The sequence below is a fragment of the Amblyomma mixtum genome, chromosome 7 (genome assembly GCF_055824585.1).
Source record: "Amblyomma mixtum isolate Tamu chromosome 7, ASM5582458v1, whole genome shotgun sequence".
Lineage (NCBI taxonomy): Eukaryota > Metazoa > Arthropoda > Arachnida > Ixodida > Ixodidae > Amblyomma > Amblyomma mixtum.
The window spans coordinates 92,055,248-92,082,066 of NC_143018.1; the positions used below are offsets into that span (position 1 = coordinate 92,055,248).

At 46.5% G+C, this 26,819-nt stretch overlaps 1 protein-coding gene across 1 annotated transcript in view; it reads left to right on the top strand.

The window, feature by feature from the left end:
- The first annotated feature begins 9,934 nt into the window (after positions 1 to 9,934).
- LOC149336842 (uncharacterized) overlaps positions 9,935 to 26,819 on the top strand; it is a 37,075-nt gene continuing 20,190 nt past the window's right edge. Inside the window, exons 1-2 of the mRNA XM_089554253.1 lie at positions 9,935 to 10,171; positions 21,108 to 21,563. Of these exons, the coding sequence (XP_089410379.1) occupies positions 10,054 to 10,171; positions 21,108 to 21,563 (574 nt within the window). The 5' untranslated portion in view covers positions 9,935 to 10,053. The remainder of the gene's footprint in view (positions 10,172 to 21,107; positions 21,564 to 26,819) is intronic.

Here is a 26,819-nt window from a genome sequence, read left to right on the forward strand (position 1 = left end):
TCGGCTGCCTGCGCTCAAATGTGAGTGCAGATGCGTGCGATAAGGAACTCAATATTTCAGCTCTTGCAGAACGCGAGAAATTGCCACTTGAAACCACACCTTTGGAATGCAACGGGCATGAAAAAAACACCGTGCTCTTCCCAACCCTATAGTTGATTTTATGCGGAAACTTGCGTGCATTATAGCCGTATATATCCGTGCTATATAATGATGAAAGAAGCCAACAGCCACAGAAACCAAGGGGCACAGGGGGATTTTTTTTTTAATTGATTTATTTATTTTGTGGTGTTGATCAATTTAGAACATTGCTGAATATGTTATCGCTTAAAGCTAACTGATTAGAAAAGAAGAAGAAAAAACAACCACATGCCGCCGGTGGGATCCGAACCCACGACCTCCAAATTACGCGTCCGGTGCTCTACCTCTGAGCTACGGCGACGGCTGTGAAATCTTCTGTTTTCGGGGGTATTTATGTTTACAAGTAACCTAACCTTGAGAGTGTTCATCAGCGCCACCCACGTTCATAAGCGGCGGACGTAGAACGTCCTGAGTTACCGCAGGTGTGACGTAGAACGTCATCGAACGGAGAGGGTGGAAGCTGCGTGAGAACCCTCTTATGCTTCCTATGGCGTCAAGGCTGCCAGAACCGAGGCCCTCGCTAAGCAATTAAGCAAACAAGGGAAGGGGAATGAGGGGCTCGTTATAAATATGAAAGAAGCCAACAGCCACAGAAACCAAGGGGCACAGGGGGATATTTTTTTTTTTAAATTGATTTATTTATTTTGTGGTGTTGATCAATTTAGAACATTGCTGAATATGTTATCGCTTAAAGCTAACTGATTAGAAAAGAAGAAGAAAAAACAACCACATGCCGCCGGTGGGATCCGAACCCACGACCTCCGAATTACGCGTCCGGTGCTCTACCTCTGAGCTACGGCGACGGCTGTGAAATCTTCTGTTTTCGGGGGTATTTATGTTTACAAGTAACCTAACCTTGAGAGTGTTCATCAGCGCCACCCACGTTCATAAGCGGCGGACGTAGAACGTCCTGAGTTACTGCAGGTGTGACGTAGAACGTCATCGAACGGAGAGGGTGGAAGCTGCGTGAGAACCCTCTTATGCTTCCTATGGCGTCAAGGCTGCCAGAACCGAGGCCCTCGCTAAGCAATTAAGCAAACAAGGGAAGGGGAATGAGGGGCTCGTTATAAATATGAAAGAAGCCAACAGCCACAGAAACCAAGGGGCACAGGGGGATTTTTTTTTCTTGGTTTCTGTGGCTGTTGGCTTCTTTCATATTTATAACGAGCCCCTCATTCCCCTTCCCTTGCGTGCTATATAATGTGCTTTTGTGGTTTTTACTCGCTGATTATTGCGCAGAGCCATTAAGTTATCGCTGCGCAGTTTTTATGGGGCGATTTACCCTAGCCTGCCCTGAAACACCCATTTGCACTAAGACCAAGACTTTGAGTTTTTATATAGATAGGTAGTTCAGCTCAGAAGAATACACACTTAGTCATTCTCAACGGTCTAGTAATCTGTTTATGCTCCAGGAATTAGATGTTAATAAATTTGTGTCTTCATTAACAACTTTCGCGCCGATGAAGTTTTAGCTGAGACGCAATCATGAATTGCAGGTTACGTTTGACAATTCAGATTAATTCCAAATAATGTCCACGGGAGCTTAAAGCGATATCCTAGAAGGTAACATAGGTTTAGCTTGGGAATGCATTGCTGTAAAAAGTTAGATCACAGAAGCCGGCAACCGCCACATACTTGTTTATGGGTTAAAATTAGTACCTGCAGCCACTGGAGACAGCCTTGAACGGTGAAAACAAGGACTAGATAATGGTGTATTTCAATAAAGTGTCGTAGCAACAGAAACTTACACAAATACCGGGATTGTGAGTAAACTGGCAACGAAAAAACCGGCAGACGCTTTCGAGCTTGAGCGATCGCTCGTACTCGACGAGAACGAACCGCACGTTCGCTAAAAATTCTTGGGCTACAGACCTGCAAATGATATCATTTATTTGTTACTCACCTGAGGCTGTGCGATGTTCCCAGAGATTTTTATATGAACTTGCTTGTAGCTTGTCAGCACATAGTAACTTTGGCACCAAGTAATACAATCTCGTCAAATGATTATCAACAGTAAATCAGTTGGGGTTACCTGATCGAAATTTTTTGAGGGCCATTGTCGTTGGTGATGGTAGTGAGAAAGAAACATTTTTTTCTAGTGAGTTACAGCAGGTGATTAGGCGATGGGTGTGTTTCTATGTACATTAATTTTCGGTATACAGTCAGAGGCCTATACATGCTTCAAAAGTGAAATTTTGTGCACCGCTCACCATCTCTAGATGCAGACGATATAGTATTGCTTTCATCAATATCACCGAATATTGCATTTCATTCCCGAGGCTCTTCTATCAATAGGTATTCGAGCACATGCGCTCTGAGTGGTCATAAATTTTTATGTTCTGCTTACACACCTAGCTCCTACGGGCTATGGCCTGAGTGACGAGAGTAATGGAAAATAAACATTTTGAGCAACAGTTGACTACAAAGGCCCTGCATCAGGTCACGAAAGTATTCCAGTATTCCAGTGCCTGAAAATGAGCCAAAACATATCAAAATGCGAAAGAATTCAAAGAAAGGCAGCTTCAATAATGATGATAAATCATATACAACAATTCTGGACAAATTCAGCAACATTTCTGGACAAAAATTCTGGACAAAAGCATTTTTGAGCGGGAAACCTTTTACGAACGTAATTTTTTTCATACAAAATAAGATTTCACTATAACAATCAATATATATAGAGGTCACCCGACGGCAGTCTTGAATTTTTTTTTTCTATTAACGTTTTTGCCATCGTGAGTAGCGTTCCCCACTGGCTATTTATATAGGAGTCTAAACTGCTCGATGCAATCGATGGAAACAAGTTAAAGGAAAGATTTTGCTATATATGAGAAGAAAAAACCACTGCCTTCAACCTTTCCGTTAAAGTAGCTTACAATAATTCAATTTTGAAAATTTTAATTCAAAATTGCTGGACATGTACTTTTCTCTAAGCGCTCACGTTTGAAGGAGGAAATTGTGAGCATTGTCGAAGACATTGATAAGACTCTAGTTATTCACCTAACTTTTGCTCCATACATCTAAAAGCAAGCACCCACAATGCGATGTAACAAAAATACAGGCTTCTGAAATCCTATCTTCAGCCACAACTTCGCATGAGTAAAGAAACTAGAGCACCAAGCAACAAACATGCTTTGCAGAACTGTGCAGCTAAAGTGGCAGTAAGTTGCATTAGAAAATAAAAATAGAATCATAACATAGCAGGAATACATAAGCACGCTGAATGAAAACAAGTTCAGCAAACCTAGCGACAGTTAGGCGTAATGGTGCGTTTTCAGAGTTTGATAAACTGCAGCAAACGTTGTTAACTCTCTGTTGCTGTCTAGCCTTTTGCAGCGGTGTTCGACTCCCTCGAAGATTGCGCTTATCTTTGACCCACCAGAACAGTGCTTGCTCTATACCGTCCATTATCTCTTTATTGGAGCGCTCTCTTAACCACAGGATCATCTTTAGAAAGGAGTCTTTTAGGTCTGCTTCGGCAAATACAGTTCATCAAATATCGAGTGCTCGCATACGTCTGCGCCTGGCACCTCTTGTTTGGTAGTGGCCACGAAACGGCTCGGGAGCATCGACCTTCCTTCGACACCGACGAGTTCGCAGAAATCCCTCACGTAAACAGCGCCCCCCCCCCCCCCCCCCCCCCCCTTTCCCAATTAGGCAGCATACGGAGGCCAGAGACCGAGCTAATAGGCTGCAACGAGGCACCACTCGTTCCTTTTCCATGGAAGGGTTGGGACACTCGCTAACTTCGAGTGGAGAGTTGTTTGGCAAGGATGAATGCCGGACTGCAATCTTCGGTTGGCTGGGGTTGCATCAGCCAGCTTTGAACCGCATCTTTTAAGCCCTGTTTATAGCGCGTTGATAAGCAGCTTGTCGAAATTCGTTAGCCTTTGAGAACATCTCAAACAATTTCTCTCATACAGCCATAGTCGTGTGACGGATGACTGGCTTCAGCGTGGTATGTCCCTATACGGTGTAAGATAGGCAGGAGCGCCCATTCCAGCGCGCCGCAATGCTTCTGACACAAGTCGATAACACTGTGCTGACAAGACGCGCTCATTGATACTTTGTAACTCCACCTGCGCCACCCGTCCCTCGCTGACGAACTTTTGTGGACAGTGTTCTATAAAACGAAAGACAAACACGAGCGTTTTATGTGGAGTTATGTATAAAACATCTTATTGTCATGCTAAATTTCGTGCAACAAATCTACATTTCAGTACATCAAACTTGAAGCGCCAATTCACGAGAACAGGATTTAAAAATCGCGGTATGATGCATGATTTCTGCAAATATGGTTTCTCGGGGTTTAACGTGCCAAAACGAATCAGGTTATGAGGGACGCAGTACTGAAGGACCTCGGAAATTTCGACCACCTGGGCTTCTTCAACATGCACTCACATCGCACAGTACATGGGCCTCTAGAATTTAGCCTTCAGCGAAACTCGACTGCCGCGGTCCGGATCGAACCTGCGTCTTTCGGGTTAGCAGCCGAGCGCCATAACCACTGAGACAGCGCAGCGGCTCCCACAAATATGAATGGGGCTTTTCACTTACTTTAAAATGTACCAGTTTCTTCGTGTATTGTATTCGTGGACCATTGACCCTGATTAAGGACATAAATGAATAAGTAAATACACTAATAAACAATCCGGATGAAAGTCACCCATTTCCACATCTGCTCATTAACAAATTTTGGTTGACAAAACACGATGGGATGACCACAGAGCCTGCATTCTGACAGATGCACAAAAATCTTCGCGCAATTAAAGAAAAGCAATTTATTGGAAAAAGAAGCAATAAATGCACTTGGGACAGCGCTGATTTATGTCGTATTTTATCTCCTCCTTGCACACTTTACGACATGCATGTTTGATGAAATATAACTTGCTTCATGGCTCGGCAACTTCCTAAAGCACTGCCCAAACAGCTGACAGGTCAAATTGCTTATTAAGACAGAAGCCTTTAATGCCTGATCGTTGTAAGCAGGAGTTGTCGACAGAAATGCCACGCTTTTCAATTGGTCGAAATGGCCGTGACGTCACATTGCACGAATTTCAAACGGGGCCCAGTGGTACTTCGGGTAGTAACCATGCAACCAATTAAAGGGACGGCATAGTAATGCTCCAAGTAAGTGGGATTGAGTTCACTTAAGTAGTTAATTAACCAATTAGCCAAATTAACCTTTCTAGTCAGACCAGAGCAATAAATAAAGTCGAGTAGGAAATTGCTCGAGTTGGGAATCGAACCAGGGTCTCCGGAGTGCGAGACGAGCATGCTAACCGCTCCGCCATGCCAGCTCAGTGGTTCGGAATGAACAAAGGCGCGTCCAGTGAACACGGTGTCTTCATTCACTCCCATCTTCCTCCCTTCCCTTACGGCGAAGTTCAGGGGTACACCAAGATATGCGAGACAGATACGTTTCCTTTCCTCAAAAAATCAATTTACCGACGAGCAAGGCGTAGAGCCGAACGGGCGATGTCGTTCTGTGGACTCCCTGGCAGTGTTGCAAGACGCTGTCGCGTTCCACTCTTAGAGGCGAAGCCTAACATCTTAACCATACAAAACTGACATAAGCAGCAACACCGCGCTTAAGGCTTTCGCCTCAGCTCACTGTAGGTCAACAAAGTGCCCGCCTGAATTTTTGTAATAATCAAGGTTAAATCCCGTATGGGGAATTTATCATTCGAGTCTAGTAAGACAACCGTGACCACAGTGTGCACAGCAGTGTGGATATTTGATTTAAAGGTGCTTATTTCTTCCTTCGTGAACTCTGTAATCACTAATTCTTTTGCTTATAAAAAAAGGTGGGTGACATTAGTCGCGTAATTTTCTAATCTATAAAATCTGATAAACGGCCATCTTGAGCTAGTAAATATTGCAGCGCTTCTGGACGTCAGAATGCCCATATCAAGAAATCTTGTTCGATCCTTTAAGAGGGTTAATTATCCCTTTCTTTTCGAGCTATATCGCTTACTGTCCTCTACTTCTGTGATGCCATCGTCAGGCTCCTTCAGGCTAGCTACGTAAAGAGTGCTTTTCCCTGCAACAAATTTCCGAACCTGCAAATATCAATGCAAACTCCTAAAGTAAAACAGAGAAGTAGGTTAATTTGCGTTTGAACATAAAGAATCTCGAATTGCCCTTTTGTTTTTGATCTTACTGCGCCATCTCTCCCCACCTCCCCCTTTTTATTGTGTGGCCGTTAAAAGCATTAGACAGATGTAAAAGGGCGTCAGTGCGTTGATATACGACTTGCCTGTAGGTGCTGACATTTCTTCTCGAAACAAATGTTTTTGAGTAAAAGAAAGGCCACTGTAACAGTCTCACTTCCCCATGGACACCTAAACCGTGCATCTAGGGAAGAAGCGATGAAGGAGCGAGTGAAGGAAAAAGAGAGAAGAGGTGCCATAAGGGAGGGCTCCGGAATACTATCAACCACCGCGCACTGACATTGCAAGGACGACTTTTGAGTCGTGCCGGCATCGAAACGAGGCCGGGATCAGACCGGCTCCTCGGGCTCAATAGCTGGACACCTTCTTCACTGAGCCACCGAAAAAATCTCGATTCCCGAACATTGATAAAATCTGGCCGACTACTTTCCTTAGTGCAAGTGCTGAGAGTTTTCCACCAGGTGGCCAATGTTCCGGCCTGGCGTTTTCGGTTGCCATTACCATCTTTAATATTTCAAATGCCAGGTTGCACTGCTATGGGGTTATAGCTAGGAAGGCAGCTTTGATAGAAAACTTTTAGATGTTGGTTACACTCTGACAAAGCATCGCTGGCATTCGGTTCTGACTCATCCACTGCACATCATGGTTCACACGATGTGTGCGGTTCAGTAAACAGGTACGCTGGTTTATTTCGTGATAATGCTTTCAATGGGCTCAGGGCGTCATTTCAGCAGTAAAAATAGGTATTCTCAGGCCTACCAACTGATTGCTTATAGGGTACTTCTATCAAGAGTGAGAAGTCTTGATCGCCAGTTTAGTACAATAAATATTGCCTCTACCTTTATTCTCATGTTTCCTCAACCAAGAAGTTTCGATATTCGATGCGGAATTCGCTGCGAGGAACTGCTGACTTCTGACTTCGATCGATATTCAGCCCTAGAGTTCCTGTTGTTCGTTTGTTCACAGGGCCAGCATTGGTTCTTAGAAATTAATTGGTCCTACATTTTGTGCTCATTCGTATAAGATAGAGCCAGGTAAGTGCATGTTAAATATTCCAGCTGCTCGTAATTACTCAACGACTCATCGCCGCAGCTTGTACGTTAAAATCTTTTAAAAACGGTCAGTTAAAATTCTTCGAAGCAAACCGATTCGTAATTAGCGAATTAAATCAGACGCCGAGTTAGGATCGATAGTATGAACAAATAAAACAAACCAGGCCAAACAGAGGAGTTATTGACGATTTCACTCGGAACTGACACCTTATAGGCATCGCCTTAATTTGAGTGATTGACTAAACATCAGTGTCTGAAAGTAAATTGCATTGTGCGAACACGAACTTGAACCGTGTGATGCATGTGTGAGGTGGGAGCTAAGTTTAAAGATAAATGGCCACATACACCGAAATGAAGAAATCACGGTGAGAGGAACACCAAAACCAAAGCTTAGTAAGAGGGGAGGCAAAGTATTGCTATGAAAACTTCGTGCATGTCCCCGTGTGGATTCGTGCATTTAAAAGCATGCAGGATTTCTCAACCACATTTTTAAAGAAGAACATGTCATATCTTTTGGAAGTTGGCCCACACCCACCCCCAAAAAGTCCGAAGGACCCACAAAATTGTCGACGTAGCCCTTGAGAAAAAACACGACGTTTACCGCGCCTGCACTATTCTTATTATCCTTGCGATATACTTTTATCTGGGAGGTTGTTTTAAACCTGACTCTTGGGGTTCGAATAGCAAAGCACAGTACAGGCGCTAACGAAAATTCGAGTCTGAGATTGTTCCTTCATCAGAAAGCGATTTCGCGATCAGTAAAGTAGGAATCACTGCGGTATTTTGACACGTAGGACGCACAAAATAAATGCATAAAATCATAAGGAGCTTCTTGTCAAAAAACACGTGACTCCAAAGGGAAAAGTGGAGAAAAAAATTCTATTCCGATCTGCCCACAGCACACTCCTTGGAATGGATAAATGAGGATCCATTGCAATCTGCAGCTTGTGAGTAACTTTAAGTATCATCTCTAGGCGTCACTCTGCTCGTGGAAGCTCGCTAAAATACCACGCGAACCGACAAGCATTGTTCGTACATCTCCCGTCTAAATGGCATGCATTTCCATTTCGGCAATGTACTTTCACTGCTCCATAACGAAGATCTAGGCACCTGGGAGCAGCAAGCACAACTGAGAAGAGATTTTACATGCACATCCTGTACAAAAAACACATGCGACACATTTTACCCGTCGACCGCGCCGCACGCTTTATTCTGCGTCTGCCGCCGCTGTGGCTCAGTGGTTATGGTGCCCGGCTGTTGACCCGAAAGACGCGGGTCGCAACCGGCCGCTATGGCCTCATTTCAATGGAGGCGAAATAGTAGAGGCGTGTCTACTGAGCGATGTTAATGCGCATTAAAGAATTCCAGGTGGTTGAAGTTAACTGAAGCCCTCCACTACGGCTACCCTCATAGCCTCAGTCGCTTTCAAACGTTAAACCTCATAAAGTAACGAATCAAACAACAAACCAACTATTTTTTGATTCTGTGACCCTGATAATGTGTCCAATTAAGAGGAACTATTAGGCGCACCCTTCCAGAGTTTTCGGGTTTTAGGGCTGCGGCAAACCCCTTAAAACCGCGACCCATGTTAATTTTCGATAGACTGAACTGCTAACCCATAAGCGAGCTTGTGCATGTAGTGCAGCTAGAACAAGCAGTGCGTAACAGTCTTGCTGTACCGCCCTACCATATGCTAGCCGTCCCGCTTAGATAAGCTGGTAGAGCGGCTTCTCCTCTGAAGCGCTGGCCCCGGGTTTGAACCCCGGACCAGGAAGAATTTTTCTTTAACTACGAAGTTTCTTAGAAAGCTAGGTAGCTTTCCTTTGTAGCAGTATGGCTTCGCTTGGGTGGATGTCAATGAACAATTATTCCCCTATTAGGACGCCGCGGTGGCTCAGTGGTTATGGCGCTCGGCTGCTCACCTGAAAGACGCGGGTTCGATCCCGGCCGCTGCGGCTTAATTTTGATGGAGGCGGAATTCTAGAGGCCCGTGTACTGTGCGACGTCAATGCACGTTAAAGAACCCCAGGTGGTATAAATTTGCGGAGCCCCTCACTACGGCGTCCCTCACAGCCTGAGTCGCTTTGGGACGTTAAGCGCCCAGTTACTCCCCTATTATACTTTTACTTTCGTTTGTTTAAGTTACACCACCCCTAAGCCGTCACACAATATGGCGTGAGGGTTTTAACACTCGTCCTAAGCGTCATCCTTTTTCACTCTAACTCCTACTGGTTTGAGCCCAACTTAACAGCTTCAGCAAACGCGCCTTCGAGACGCCTGATTATCGACTGCCGCAGTTTGCTGCCGTGGTATCGCGGCGCGGCGGGGCGCGAACGGTTAGCCGTCTCCAGTGGTGTTGTGCGCATTCGCGAGAGAGGGCGCTGACGTCGCGTAGTAGCAGCTCACGTCACCCGTTCAGCAGCTCCCTGTTTCCCTTCGCTTTTCGTGGTGGATTCCTATAGCGTTCCCGTTTCCTCATTCGCGTTTCGGACGCTCAAGCTCCTCGGGCACTTCACGGCGGTGCGCGTGCGAGTGAAGTCTGCGCTATCGTCCGCTCTTTCATTATTCTTTTCTAAGCAAGCGTGAGTGCTTGCGAACTTGCGTTACGCTAGTGGTTTCATCTTGGGGACATTGTTGTGCACTGTTTTTCGGTTTGTCTGAGATACGAATTACTTCCGGATTATAAAAAGATGAAGTCGGAAACTCGTCTGGTAGTGCACTTTTCCATGCGATGCTTGGTGATTGTGATGGTGTTTCTCCTACGCAAGACAAACGGGAGCGCCAATGACGAGGAGGTCCAACATGAAGGTAATGAGCAGAAAATATTGTTTGTTCGCTGCATGTTTTCTCAGCATTGGCTTTGTTGTTTTTTAAATGCCAAAAGTTTTAAAAGAGGAGTATCGTTGGAAAGCGGCGATCGTGGCACCTGCAGTCATCTTTGTGTCGTCTTCGTTGCCAGGAATATGAAAACAACAGACTATGCGAGAGATAGAAGATAACAGTGCCCACAAGCAAACTGCATTAATTTTATAGAATATAGTTTCTTTAAAGCTAGAATTACGCGATTGTCCGGCGCAGGCCGACTTGGTTTTGTAAAATTTGTCAAGATACGCATAATGGTCAGATGCACGTGTCTCTCTCCTACGAAAGGAAGCATGTTTAGAAATTTTGCGGTTTTAATTCTGACGTACTTTCGGAACTGGCCTACGTGAGCATGCTTTTCTGGAGCTGGTGGAGAGATGTTGCCAACAGGGGCAGTGTACTGATTTTTGCTGATAAAAAATTCATATTCTGTAATTTCCCTAATTAATGATGGTGTACATTATTCTTGCAAAATTCTAATCTGTATACATCGTTCCTGTTGTCATCAAAAAAAGTTATTTCGTCTCTATATGATTAATATAGTGCCTGCAATAGTAAACCCCTTATTTCTTGGCTGCCTTCAAATTCTCGGATGCGACTATTTCCGTCAAAAATGTAGCCCCAGTTACAAGAAGTTAGGTTTGTAATTGAAAGGCCTTTAGGGGGTGATGGTGATGGCCTTGGGCTAAGCTCCGAGTGCCTCCATGCGTGAAATAGAAGCCAAGCACTGGCGCTGTGATAATGGTCAGCTTTTTAAAGCTGCGGATGTTCTTCAAAAAAGCACTAGTACTTCCAGTTCCACAGTAACGTAATACCTTCTGCGACCACCTCCAGCGAAATTATTTTACCCATAAAAAACTTTTGAAATAATTAGATCAAAATTACAAATAATCGCACGCAGCACAGAGCTATTAGAGGAGACGTTTGGTGTTTCCATAATGACTAACTATACATAGATGGCCGCGCGCTAAGCGAAGCTGACAGATGCAATTTCAACCAGGTTATAAGAGTGGCAAGAAAAGGTTGGTTATAGAGCAAGGTCTGAATGGCGCTGGGAGGCAACGGATGGGGACAAGGACAAGGTTGTCTGTCTCCCTCATCCTCGCCCGTTGTCTGCCAGCGCTGTTCTTCTCAGAGTGGCTATACAGTCCGAGCAAGCAAGCCGGCATAAAGCGTTTCTCAAGATGGCTTAGCATAGGGCCCTTATTATATTGACAGGCGCGTTATATATAACATGTAGCTGGTTATCTTCATTAACTTCAGTTCTTTAAGTCTCTTCAAACAACATGCACTTCTTGATCTGCTACCGCTGAAACAGAAAGCTGCGCCAAAACACAGAAATAAGAAGAAACAAAGCAAGAAAAAAAAGTGTCGGCGCTCCTGTTTCACTGAGCACTCTTTGATATTACCAGTTGCTCTGTTATCAGTGTCAGAATGCGAATGAAATACGGTGATATTACGGTAATTACGCATGGATTGCGCAGTTTCCTTTATTGTTGTTGTTTCCTATGCGACATCATGGCGCATACCCACGAAGGGGTATTGGCCGGGGCTCAGAGAGCTTCCAATTCATTTTCTTTCTCTTGAATTCTTTCTTTTTTTCTTTCTTTAAATTTTTCTAGTCTCTAAAAAAGATTATTCATGAATAAATGAACAGTTCTCTGCTTGCGTTTTGTGTTACAGCACACAGAGCGCAAGCCCTTTCTGACTTATTCTTACTTTATCGCAATGTCTGTAGTGTGCAGTAAGAAGCCATGTTCCACTAACTGGGCTCCATTTTCCGCTTTTAAGAAACTGCTCAAGCCTAGCAGTGATTCCAGCTTTATTGCGCCTTTGGTCTGCACACCGTGTCCAGAAGCAGATTACCGCGGGAGTAAAAGGAAAGTAAAAATATTGAAAAGAGTGCGAACTGTCGCAAGTAAACATTTTCCATTCGCCGCCAGAACAGATCGAGCACTGACTTACGAGAACCTATTCAAGCGTGCTGATATACCTCTCTTCTTTTTATTTTTAGCGTTGTTACCTCCCTTTTTTGATAGCACGTCCTGCTTTTGTGATCAGTCGTTCTTCGTTTCAGGATGGTTTTGTTATCGGGACTCTAAATTTAACTTTACCTATAATAAGGAGAGTCACGAATTTTTCCCTCTCTCTGCTCTGTCGTTGTTGATGTTGTTCTCCTTGATGTTGATGCGGAGTCGTAGAGGGCGGGTCTCGTGAGTGACCTGGGGGACGTACTTTGCGACTGGTGGGTTTAGACAGGTGTGCAGGTCTTCGGATGGTGATGCACTTGGAAGGCTTTCTTCAAGAAATTATTTATTACACATGTATATACAACTTATTTACATATGCCGAATGATTTCGGCCTCTCCACTTTAACTAAATATAAAACTTCAAAACTTCCACGACTCCGGACCACCGCCGGCCAACACACGGCCAACCCGTCCGGCCGCCGCTCAACTAACTCGCCTCTCCAACTCTACGCTCACGGCCCCGGGACCACCACCGGCCACACACGACCGATCTGTCCGGCTGCCACACACCCAACCTCGGCGCTCTCCTTCGCGCGCACCCATCTCGTCACATTCGCGCCAAAACTCCATCCTCCGCCAATAAACAATCCTCCCGCCAAAACCTACTTCTTAGCCAATCGACGACTTTCCCGCCGTCGTTTAGAAGTAAGAGGTCACAAGGCGAAATACAAGTAAACAATATAAAACACACACCTCGCTCTAAGCAGCCATGGCTAACTAAAAACTATTACAATACAAGGAAACAAACACAATTCAACACACGCTCCACTGTTAGCCGCTCTGGCCAGCTAGCAAGAACGAAAACAAGAACAGCGCCAGTGCATCCCAGCCGTCCTGTCGTCGTCTCGGGTTTCGGCCCGACTTCCTAGAAGAAACCATTCACCACTCGCTGGGCCGAGAAGAGCGACCCTCGCACGCTACGCCGTTTTAAGTCCTTCTCCTTTTGTCTGCGCATTCCCCTGCTCCCTTTCGGCGACACTCCTCACACTTTACCACGACGCACGCTAGCTGCGGCGTGACACCTCCCCCCTTTTTCTCAATTCTTTCCCCCGAACCTTTTTTTTTTTTTTTTTCCGCCAGTTCCGAACAAAGCATGCTCCTCCTTTAGGCTGCCTCAAGCCGCCGCCTCTCTCTCTAGTGCGAGAAAGCACTAAAGCTTCCCCCCGAGATAAACTCCGAGATACACTCCGAGATACACTCCGAAAAAGAATACAGGCATGCAAGTACATGAAAACAAAGTACACTTCTGCACAACGCACCATACGCTACAGGATGACATGTTTCAAGTGAAAGTAAATCATACAAACACCATGCATACAAATAAAAAGGAAGAGCAACCACAACAGTCCACCAAGGCGAGTCTCGAACATCGCTGCTCTCGTGCTCTGTGCTCAGGGGTTCCTCTTTTTTTTTCTCTCTCTCTCTCATGTTAGGTTTGAATGCGGGAAAGCGCGTCCGCAAGCACGTTGTGGCCCCCCTTGATATGCTGGACCGTGATGTTGTATTTCTGTAGCGACAGCGCCCACCTCGTGAGCCGTGCACTGCTCGATGCCGCAGTGGCCACATACTGCAGAGGGTTGTGATCCGTCCTGACATGCACTTCCGCTCCCAGTACCCATGTGCTCACCTGATCCAATGCCCATACCACAGCGAACGCTTCTTTTTCAATCGTCGACCACTTCACTTGAGATTCGCTCAACTTTTTGCTCAAGAATGCAATTGGGTATTCTCTTCCGTCTGCATTCTGCGCCAGACATGCTCCGATTGCCTCTTGGGACGCGTCGGTTGATAGAATAAAAGGCTTGGACATGTCTGGTGGCCACAGAACAGCTAGAGTTGCCAGCGCACTCTTCACCTCTTGGAATGCTTGCTCTTGTTCACTCTGCCAGCTGATCGGGCCGTTTCGACGACCCTTCGTTAAGTTTGTGAGAGGCAGCACTACCCGCGAGTACTCTTTTATGTAGTTGCGGTAATAGTTCATTACCCCTAGTACGCTTCTGAGTTCCGCCTTTGTTCGTGGTGGCTGCATTGCCTCTATCGCTCGAACCCTCTCAGGATCGGGACAATGCGTTCCAGAACCGACTATGTGCCCCAGGTACTTTACGCTCCCCTGTGCAAATTTGCATTTTTCAGCATTTACCTTGAGCCCCACAGATTTGAGTGTCTCCAACACCGCATCGAGATGTTGGGCATGTTCGCTCATGTTTTCAGAAAAAACTGCGATGTCATCGATGTAAGCGCACGCATACGCTCTATGCTCATAGAGAATTTCATTCATAATCCGCTGGAAAGTGGCCGCGGAATTTCTTAGTCCATACGGCATCACTGTCCAGGAGTACTGTCCACTGTCGGTCGCGAATGCGGTTAATCTTTGGCTCTGCTCGTCTAGCGGAATTTGCCAGTACCCGCGTGTCAAATCCAGAATTGTTATGCAGCATGCCTTTGCCACAGTCGCCAGGAGGTCGTCTACCTTTTTCATCGGAAAGGCGTCTACCTCTGTAATGGAGTTGAGGAATCTGTAATCAACACAGAGCCTCACACTCCCGTCGCTTTTCGCCACACACACCACAGGGTGGGCGTAAGGGGATTCGGTGGGATAGATCATTCCCTCTGCCACTAGCTCCTGCACTTGTCTCTCAACCTCGACTCTCATCTTTAGCGGCACCCGGTACTGGTGACGAGGAGCAGGACGTGCGTTGGCCATTATGCGGATCGTGTGCTTACCTGCCCTACTTTTCCCCGGCTTTCCCGAAAACACCTCACTGTGCCGACGGACAACTTCCTGGATATGAGAGTCTTCTACTTCTGCTTCGCTCATGCGAACAGATACTACCGGTACCTCCTCCACCTTTCCGAACTCTTCATCCTCAAATACGACCCCGACTGTCCTTACCCCGACCGTAAACGGTTTCAAATTATTTGCATGTATCCACTTTCGGGATCCATCCTCCATCTGCACCCCGTAGCTATCCTTTCGCTTCCTCTCAACTACCTTTACCGGCCCCTTCCAGGCGTACTGCCCCTTAGACGTATCCTCATTCCTGACTAGAACGAGATCGTCGCAATTAAACTTCTTCGACCGTGCTCTCAGATTATACCGTGTCGCGTATGCTCTTTGGTTATCGGCTGCATTTTGCCCCACCACCTCCGACATGGCAGCCAGCCGCTGACGTAGTTCCAGTAAATACTTTTCTGCCGACTCATTCAGTGTAATCGGAAGGGTCCAGTTTCCGGTCCAAGACTTCTCTAGTATTGCTAATGGCCCTGTAGGCGTGCGCCCATAAAGGAGCTCAAATGGCGACACTCCGGTCGTTTCATTGGGCACTTCGCGATATGCCCACAAAAGGCACGGGACCAGTCGGTCCCACCCCCGTCCATGTTCTCCAATCACATGCCGCAGCATTCTTTTGAATGTCCCATTCCATCTTTCAACAAGACCATTGCTTTCCGGATGACCAGGGGTTGAAAATCTAGGCGATGCCCCGAGACGGGCCAACAGTTCTTGGGTTACCTTTGCCGTAAAGTTTGTCCCCTGGTCCGAGCAGACCATTTCCGGCACCCCAACCCTAGAGAATATTTCCACAAGGGCGTCGCACACTGCTCGGGCTGTCAACGATTTCAAACAGACTACCTCTGGCCACCGAGAGCATACGTCCATCAAACACAGAGCATACCTGTGGCCTTTTGACGACGGGGGTTCTATTGGACCTACACAGTCCATAACTATCACCTGAAATGGGCTTGCTGGTCTTGTCAGGGGTGCTATCGGTACTCTGTCCGACTTCCTTTGTATAGCATTCTTTTGACACTGTGGACATGCCTGACAATACCTTAGAATCCTGGTGTTCATGTTCGGCCAAAAGAATGAATTCTTTATGCGCTGCCTTGTTTTCTTTGCCGCAAGATGCCCACCAACTTCTCTGTCATGGGCTACCTGTAACACCGCCTGCCTCTTGCATTTCGGCAGAATCAGCTGTTTCATCATCCTCCCGTTTATCTTATCTGAATGATATAGCAGGCCATTGGTTACCTGCATACCATGGGTGCCTGCCTTCGCCTGTTGCCATGAGGTTTTTAAGCTTTCATCCTCCAGCTGTAGTGCCCTAAAGTTCAATGACGTTGCTTCTTCCAGCTGTTCGTTTTCAATTGGCTGTGCGACAACCGCCGCCACAGTAGCGCGTGGGTTCCCTAAATTACAGTGGTCCTCGATCTGTTCGTTTTCTTTCTGCTTGACCAGTTCATTATAGTCGCTCACTGATAACAAACAATTAATTTCATTCGCCAATTCCTCTGTCAATGCGCACAAGATGGCAACATGTGAGCCCCTCCGATCAATTCTTAGTGGCACATACGCCAGCTCAGCCTCAATCTGATGTCCGAAGGCACCCTTCAATGCGACTTTGCCTCGTGGATCTACCCTTTCCTGCGGCAGTAGTGACCTCCTGACCACTGTGATGTCCGCGCCTGAATCTACTCGTGCAAAGATTATTGATTCCCCCGAACAGAGGGAGACATCGCCCACCTTATGCGTCTCCGTCAACTGAGTGCTGGCTTTTGGCTCCCGGTCCTGGCACAGAATTTCAGCGCTGTGAGGGGTTACTTCTATCACTCTGGCTGTAATCTTCCTGACCTCCGTCTCTTGGCATTCTCGGGCCATATGCCCTAAACGGCCACAGCGGTAACAGAGGGGTGACGCTGGGTTCTTTCCCCTATCCTGCTCCCATTCCCTGCCGGCAGAATGCCCCTCCGTAGCAACATTGCGGACACCCATATCTCTGTTTCCGATCTTTACCTCAGTTTCCCGACACTCCCTAGACATGTGACCTAGTCGGCCACAACGGTAACACTGGCGTGTCATCGTATGTGCTCTAAATGGCGCATACTTCACCCCCATGGGTTCTTCCCCACGGGGTTGCGACGCCCGGGCCTCCCCCTCTTTCCTACATCCTTCGCCGCGGGCCGTACTCATGCGCGCAACGCCAGCCCCAAATGCTTTCCCTCGGCTGCTCTCCACCGCCTCGACTACTTCTGTAAGTCCGTCGATTTTAAGCCAATTTTTGTTTTCTTGAAGAGCTATCTGTCGGAGCGCGTCGTTAGACAAGACCTCTTTCATTTTATCGACCACTACCAGCTCCATCAGCTCCTCAATTTCGGTCACTTTTCTGCTGCTGATATAATAAGAGTAATAACTGCGTAGTCGGTAGCCGAATTGGCGCCACGATTCTTGCGGTCCTTTCTTAGCTGTGTCAAACATTCTTTTATATTCCGCCGGGCTTAATCGCAACTCCCTCAAAATTACCTCCTTTAGCAGTTTGTACTCAAGTATCTCCTTTGTTCCACTTTGCATCGCCATCGATCGCATGCGGTCAGTGAGGTATGGAATCAGGGTGATAGATTGCACGCTTTCCGGTACTCTGAAGGAGTGAAACAGCATCTCCACAGAATCAAACCACCCCGGAATAAGCGACTCATCTTTCGGCATTCGAGGTAGTACACTGCTCAGCATTGTGGAGTATTTTACTGCTTCTTTCCCCTCTGACAGATCAGCTGTGCCTTGCCTGCGTAATTTCTCTGTCTCAAATTCAATTTTGGCCCTCTCTAGCCTCATTTTCTCAATTTCTATATCAATTTGCCTATTGGGTCCAGATTGGCCGTTTTCCGTGCTTGTCTCGCTCATTTCCCCAGTCATGTTACTATCCATCTCTGGCGACAGTAGTTTACTCTTTCCCCTCGTAAGCATAAAGCACGAAGTCTGAGAGCAGCGCTGTTCGCTCACCGTTTTTCTTTCGCCGCCTTCTCTTCAAAGGTCGTCAATCAAACCAAGTTCCAGAGTTCTCTCACAATCAACTTCACGCTGACACGCCACAAGTCCCGTTACGCAACGCCGCCGCACTCTCAAGTCGCCTTCAATTTAGGTCCGTCCTCGTTTGCTTTGTTGGAGTCCACGATTCCTCTCCCCGCCTACATCGGTGTCGAAGCTGCGATGATCGGTGATGATCGGTGAAGATTCTTCTGCTGTCTCTTGTGCTGCTGTTCTTCTTTCTTGAAGTCCGGCTTTCCACCCCTCTTCGCCACCCAAGGGCAAGCGTTCCTTGTGGGGTGACCAGCTCGTCGTCTTCTCAACCTGCGTTGCCTCTGTCTTTCTTCGTTCCTGTCGCAAAGCAGCGGTCCCTTGCGAATCCTGTCGGCTGCGCCAGTCACGAATTTTTCCCTCTCTCTGCTCTGTCGTTGTTGATGTTGTTCTCCTTGATGTTGATGCGGAGTCGTAGAGGGCGGGTCTCGTGAGTGACCTGGGGGACGTACTTTGCGACTGGTGGGTTTAGACAGGTGTGCAGGTCTTCGGATGGTGATGCACTTGGAAGGCTTTCTTCAAGAAATTATTTATTACACATGTATATACAACTTATTTACATATGCCGAATGATTTCGGCCTCTCCACTTTAACTAAATATAAAACTTCAAAACTTCCACGACTCCGGACCACCGCCGGCCAACACACGGCCAACCCGTCCGGCCGCCGCTCAACTAACTCGCCTCTCCAACTCTACGCTCACGGCCCCGGGACCACCACCGGCCACACACGACCGATCTGTCCGGCTGCCACACACCCAACCTCGGCGCTCTCCTTCGCGCGCACCCATCTCGTCACATTCGCGCCAAAACTCCATCCTCCGCCAATAAACAATCCTCCCGCCAAAACCTACTTCTTAGCCAATCGACGACTTTCCCGCCGTCGTTTAGAAGTAAGAGGTCACAAGGCAAAATACAAGTAAACAATATAAAACACACACCTCGCTCTAAGCAGCCATGGCTAACTAAAAACTATTACAATACAAGGAAACAAACACAATTCAACACACGCTCCACTGTTAGCCGCTCTGGCCAGCTAGCAAGAACGAAAACAAGAACAGCGCCAGTGCATCCCAGCCGTCCTGTCGTCGTCTCGGGTTTCGGCCCGACTTCCTAGAAGAAACCATTCACCACTCGCTGGGCCGAGAAGAGCGACCCTCGCACGCTACGCCGTTTTAAGTCCTTCTCCTTTTGTCTGCGCATTCCCCTGCTCCCTTTCGGCGACACTCCTCACACTTTACCACGACGCACGCTAGCTGCGGCGTGACAAGGAGATTTGCTTCCTTGCTAGGCAATGGTCCGATAAGATTGGTTTTGTGTGGCAGTTTATAACATATAAAATATCGCTAGCCTGAATATTTTTATTGCGTAGACGGGCAGTGTCCGGATCTGAGCAGTGATGTTTTTACCTCGTTAACAAGGTGAGATATAAAGTTGCAAAACAAAATATTGAAATGAGAACTATAGTTCCACCATGAGAGATACATGGTTTCATGCCGAATGGTACTAAACCATATAAAGTAAGAAAATAAATTAAACCAGAGAAAAACAGGCTGTATCCTTCAGCGGCATCTTAAACGAACTCCGACGCAGGCAATACAACTTCTTGTCAGATGCCAGCCTGATATGGTTTTCCAGAATGGAGTACCTCTCGTGCAGATGAGCAATTTATCGACTTTTCGAATGTCTGAACCACGATTTTTCTTGGTGAATCAAGACGCACTTCACAACAATGCAACACCACCTTGTGAACGCTATGCTTCGTTTAAATCCTGAAGTTTGTAATTAATTTTCCCTTGGATAATTACGAAAAGCTCGGCACCGTGCGTAATAAATGACCGTAGCTCGTCTCAGAGCCTCTCACAGAACGAGGTGGTGTCTAGGAATAGAAATGCTGGCTTGCTTATATGTCCGCTTGAGTGGTGCAGTCTATATTGTATCAAGGTGTGAGTTGCGACGAACGCTGCATGAATAAAACGGACAGGTTTTACGGTATGGCGCCTTTATTTCATTTAACAATTGACAATCTATCAATGCTATTTCTTCACATAGAATGGTTAAAAGCTGTCAGAGTGCCGCTAAGTTTCCGCTACGATGAACTACTGGTTTCAGCATCCGCCTCGTATGTGGGAGGGGGCGGGCTCTATCAGCATTGCCTCTGGGAATCCGCCAAGTTCTCAGCGGAACAAAGTTTCCCCTGTACTGGTTCCCGCCTTCTAGGGATTTAAATGCATTAGAAGGCGTTCTCTAAGCTATCCTTGTGCAGGCCAAATACATTAGCCATGGAGCTCTCAGGCCACACTGCTACCAAGCCGTTTAAAGTAAAGCAGTCACTCTCTCCATCGCTAATTCTTCTCAATTCCAGCACTATTATAATTATAAAGACTTTAACAACTTTATCACGTAAAAAAGAAGTCTTCGAGACGTTACACTTCCGGGCAGACAGAAACACTGAATGAGCGGCTCACCGCGTACACCACGAGGGCATCATTGGATCGCATTGCGACACTTGGATCACATTATAAGGCAGCGGGGGGCAACATCTGAACCGAGCTCGCTTGTTCCTCCTCTTGGACTTAATGTCACCCATACACTGTGCCCACACGTCTACAGGTCATTGTTATTGACCAGCGGGTGGGCAGGAATGCTTCTGGCTACGACATTTGACGGTGCATTTAAATTAATGTTTTTACGTTATTCCATTACTAGCTCTAATTACCTTGTGTTTGGTGCATTACGGCCCGAGTTTCCCTACTCTGGTAACCCAAAGACAGATCGCACGAATTTAAAGACTTAGTGAGCTGTCCTTATGAAATTGGAGATACGACAACCGCATCCGGTTATCAGGTTGTGGCTCTGCACCGAAGGTAATGACACTTCTTGTGAGGAAGCGGAAATATTTATACCTTCGTTTTATTTCCGTTCAGTAAGCATTATTATCCGCTGGCCCTACACATGATATGCACTGACACTTCCTACTTGCTTCGTGGTTCCTTTTGCAGGCATATTTTCCTCTGCGCTGCTGCGGCTCGATGCCCTGGTGGGTGAACAGACGTCTCTACCCTGTCCCGTCGACGTGTCCTCGCGACGAGCTGTCTCAGCTGTCTGGTATCACTTTCCAGCCACGGACCACAATAACCACAGGCATTACTCGTCTCCGAATTCATCTGTCTATCGGCAAGCGAAGCAAGTCTACGCACTAGAGGCACCAGCCACGCCCGCCACCCCGGTGCTAGCCGGTAGCGCAGGACTAGTGGACGGCACCCACTGGAAGCAGCCGCAGTGGTCGGGCCGGGCCTTCTTTTCGCTGCTCAGCGACCCACCAGCGCTGCTTCTCAACCGGCTGGAGCGTAGCGACACCGGAAGTTACATCTGCAACGTCACCTACCGCGATGACGACGACAATGCAACTTCTGGCGTGCCCGTCACCGAGGCTCGCGTGGAGCTGGTCGTCACAGGTGAGTGGCCTTCTTTGAATCAGAAGAACCAACGTAGCCAGCTATGACCAGATGTGAGAGTGGCTCAGAAAGTTTTAGGGAAAGACTACTGCATGTTTTAACAGCCCTGTTCTAACCAGTGAATTCAAAACTAAGTATGAACGACATCCGTCGTTCTGTTTGCGGGTTGCATTCTTCTAGAGGCCGTGTGCAAAAAAATATGTTAGAGACATCAAATTGCCAATACATTCCGAGTAAAGAAATCTGCCCTGAACGCCATGGCACTGACACTATATAGCTTAGGCTCTGTCTTAAGAACGACCCCAGGTGGTGGCTTAGCGACAAAAGTGTCCACCTGCAGAGCCCAAGCTGACCATGGCGACTGCATTTTGATGAAGGTGAAGTCCAAAAAACACCCGTTTGCTGTAAAATGTCAATGATGATTAAAGAATCCCTGGTGGATTAAAATAATTCGGAGACGTCCAGTACGACACCACTTACGCAACATACCATGTCTTCATCAGAAATCTTTAGTCTGCATGTCGTGTTTGCGGCAAGTAACGTGGCTGCCGCATTCAGGGCTGGTAGCGACATGTGAATATGGTAAATTCGCAGTTTTCAGCAGTGCTTGCGTTGTTCGAACGAAGCACCTGCCATTCGAAGTAGCTTGGACAAACCACGGCCTTCTGGATCGGGCCGATCTACTCATCTGTGCAGAAGCTCGTAATCAAGATGACTGATTTGCCTTCTGAGAGTTCTCTGACTTTGCAGTCCCGACAGAAAGACATACAGCGGCGTCCGTTATTACTCTGAGTCTCGAAGTTTCGTGAAGAGAAATTGATTTCGTTAACAAAGCGCCACATAATCGATTAACAACTAGCCTTCACTTCCAGCAACTAACTTCACCTAGACTTCACTGAAATTTCTTGTTTGGGGAGGAAGAATCAAACAAGGCTCTTTACTTAAAAAAAAAGCGCGTACTCTTTCTTATGAAAAAGTGTTCACTCTGGAACACTGGTTCAGCAGAATACAAAAACACTTTCTCAACCCGAGGATTTGCAGATATACAACTTTTTCGCATCAAAAGTTTCTCCCCTATATTATGAGACCTTCTTTTTGATGTCACTTCTTGTGTGCTGTCAGTGACAGAGTGATTACATAACCCATTACTCATGTTAAGCGCCGAGCTGAGTGCCCGTTGTCAAGGCAAATCTAAGGCAAATTCACAGTGTTCACACCCTTGTGTAAATAGCCCTTCTACGGAATTTATTCCAGGAACGCTTTTCCATCCTACGTACGGAGAGCTTAGAGTTCCAGAAAGGTCAAGTGAATGCGCTTGGCTGGCATCAAAGAAGTGCCACCGCACGCGCAGTTGTTCTGGGATTAAGGGAGCGCGACGAGCCATTGCAGTTCCTGTCGCGAGCGCTGTCTCATATATTAAGCTGCAACTTTTTCTGGCTAGTCTGACACAAATAACTTGTCGTTCAATAGCTGTAAATATAGAAGTTGCTAATTATACATGAACGGAGCAGAAAACGCAATTTTCTTGCTAAAACTGTTTCTATTTGTTCTTTGACATTACGCTGTATTGCTTGCCATGGATGTTTACTTAATATGCAGGCAAAAACAGGCGTGCAGCTTCTTCCATTCATCTGCCACTTCCTACCCTGAGAAGTAATTTTCAATATGGCCTCTCACTGCCAAGTCCCGTTTTTGTTCTGCGAGATAAAAAGTAAACTGATACATCGGGAAAAACAGAGCAGATGGTCACTGGATATCCGAGGTTTAATATCCTACAAGCGACGCAGATTAGGTGAAATCCTCGAAGAGAAAATATATATTAGACGTCAGGTCGCATTAGCTCCTGCACACTTCTTGTGCACGTATGCGCAACCCACCCCTACCTTTTCCAACGCTGCACCTTAAAAAGCGGGTCTCCTCTAATCTTTGACAAGGTCCAGGTATACGCCTGGTAACTGGCTATGAGCATCGATGACGCTTAAACTAAATTTCAAAGCGCGGCGAAGAAGGCTCTTCTCGACATTTTGCAGTTCGCATGGCTTATCAGCCCGTTATACTTCAAATGCATTCTGCCCTTTTACCTTGATATTCCTTACATTACGTTCGAACTGCCTTTGTATTCATGCTTTAGATTTTAATCCAGGAAACCCTATTTTTTTTATGCTGAACCGGCTAAAATTCCGCAAAGCCTTCATACGCGCTTTATTTGCGCCCTCTTTTTCATTCATTTTGCGACTTCAACATTCCTTAGTTGAATATTGTTGTTGAATATATATTCTGATTGTAATTTTTGACATGAGTGAGCCTGGTTTCAGCAATATTGAATTTTCAAGCCAGGTACAGCGGCGTGGCATGTTATTATTGCTGATGGTTTCCAGTAGCAGCTTGAGCTTAAAAACTGTTTATAAACACAAACACTCCCACCTTCAGAATAGCGTGGTAATCAGATTATGATGTATGCAATTGTTAAAGTTTTTCATTAATTATTTCCGTACTTCACAACAATCTATGCTGCTAAGGAATACGAATCAGTGAATATGGTGTCAAATAATGAATAGGAAAGTCGGAGGTAGTATACGCCAAAGCTATTCTGATTATTTTACGTGAGATAAGCGAGCCTGGCTTGTTCTCAACATTGTAAGTTCAATCAGCCAGCTCAATCCCACAGTGAGGCAGAGATCTTCCTGACTGTTCCCAAACTAAATCATATCTGCTCAGTACTCATAAGTTATATCGCGTTATTTTTTTATTATGACCGGCCAAAACGTGATTGGCATCCGTGTGTTATATTCCGTTTCTCAGAACTTACTTCTTCAACCTTAAGCACCGCTTCCGATCTCATCTGCGCAAATCGCGTTCCATCCACTGTCGTTCTTTCCATTCCATTTATCTAGCACAACACTAACTCTCGCTTCGCCGCTGCGCCACGCAACTTGAACCGACGAAAAAATTGTGAGGACTCTTTGGCAACTAAAGGGTTGAGAGGCGAAAGCCGGGGACACTATGACGTGACGACTTTCGGTGGATGTGATGTCACACCGTTCCTGTGGCATATCGATACCCAATTTATACATCTTTCGGGGTTCTTGAGTGCTAATTACGCTTAATTACACATTTTTCCATATAATTTGACGCAAATACGTTTTTTTTTTCCGACCATTCTGTGACAATTTTCACTATGCCGTGACTACTTTCGGTGGGTGTGACGTCACACCAGTCCCGTGGCTATATCCACGTCCGCGCTATTTCGACGCAATTTCGACATTTTTGTCTATAATTAATTAACTAAATAATATACAGTCATTCAACTTGGCTTCTCAGTTAATTTGTTCCTGCTCTATCTGAAGCAGCCAGTGGTTTTTTTCTTTTTCAGTTCCCGAGTTAAACGCGTGTGACAAGCTTTGTTAACGGACGCCATTAAAGGCTTTCGCCTTAAAGCTCTTACACGGAACTCACCCGCAATGGCATCACACCGTCCAACACAGCCAGCTACAACGCAGCACTAGCGTTCCACACGGGTTTGTGGCGGCTTCTACTTTGAGTCTCAGAGAGGCGATCGCGCGAGCTTCGTCTTCCAGCCAAGCATTGATGCTGGCGGTAGTATTGCTGTAACACCACGTGACAAGATCGCACATTCCTCTGGCGCCCGTTGCCACTTCTATTTTGTGGCTCACGGCTTAGGTCGCATGGAGCGTTCAGCTCTTTCAGCACGGCAGTGCTAAAGCGGGGTATCAGCTGCAGTAAGGAAGCCTAAACGCGGCGTGTTCGTAAGCGTGAGAAGTGTCGGAAATAGCAAAACCCAGCCGTACGTGAGGCAGAGCGCGAAAGCACTAAGCTCCGCAATTAACCGGAACACTGACGCCAGATGAACGCCTCGTATGATAGGGAGTATCCCAAGAGAGAAGAATCCAGCTTAGCTGCCCTTTTGATCGTGACCGGTACCATCGATGGAGCAGCCTCAGTAAGCAGCAGCACCTTAGACGATGTAGTCGTTTTCTGTCCCTTTATGTTTTCCTTACCGCGCCTTTCCCAGTTTTTATTTTGCTGTGGAAGCAACACTACGCTAGGTGTGAGCGATTTCGCGGAGCCCGGGAGAGCCCCAACTGCGCATGCGCGAGGAGCACCGACTCCTTTTTTAGCCGCCGACTCCTCCGCTGCGCGGGTGACTCAGAGGTGCCGCCGCCGCTGCGATTGCCACGTCGTTGCTTCCGCATTTCTACTCGCGGTGGCCATTGGTCAAACCACAGCCAATTTTTTTTAGCGTTTGCGTTGGCCTCCAATTGTGGGGACCATAAGTAAATATGGCCCAGAAAAACTGGCTATTATTTTCACTTCAACCTCGTCTAACTTAGATTTATTCCATCCAAGCATGTACACGAAAACAAAGGTTACCGAGCTGAAGCCCGCACGATCTGAGCGTCTTACTGCGAAATCAATGAAAGACTGCTCCTGAAAACCTTCGGCAAAATAAATTTTTAATCATGCTTGAAGTCAACCAAGTTAAGCAAAGTTAACCAAGATTGGTTCGTACAAGGTTTCAAAAAATAAAGCTCTTTTTGCGTTTCACTTGGCTGCCGCTTACGAGCTTGATGTGGCGCTCCTCAAGGAGAGGAGGAGTGCTGAGGACCCTTTAAGCAGACGACCGGGTTCTTAAATACCGTGACGGCCGCTTCACGTCGAAGATAATTCGCTTGGAAGGAAGGCACAGAGAATGCGGACACTGTTTTCCCTGTGCACCAAGTGAAATGAAAAAATAACAAAGCACCCAGGAAATGCGAAAAGAGGATCAAGTGATTATGGAACAGGCAAACACAGAATAAGAGTGATGGTTTTTCGTCCGCCGTCTCAAGGCACAACGCAAGGGAACCAAAACAAAAAAATAAAAACCATAACCAGGACGATTTTCGCTGCTTTAAATGCAAGCGCCCAAACTTTTCTTCCTAAAAGCATAACCTTTCAACCAGACTTGCGTTCACAATTCTCTCTGCCTTTCTTGAGTTGGTGCACACCTAAGCTTGAAGCATGTGTCGTGCCTGGGAGTTTGAATCGTTCTCTTAACGCTCTGCTCTGTATATATTAAGCAAAGCTTTGAAGTATAAGTAATGAGCGCTAGTGAGCGCTGGAAAATGGCTAAGAAACAAAAAAAATCATATTTAGCGCCCTATGTCTCGTAAGTCTAGGAAATGCTAAGACGGTAAATTTCCAGCCGGTGCGTCTCCATCGAGATTATGACAGATGTCCAACCGTTTAGACAGG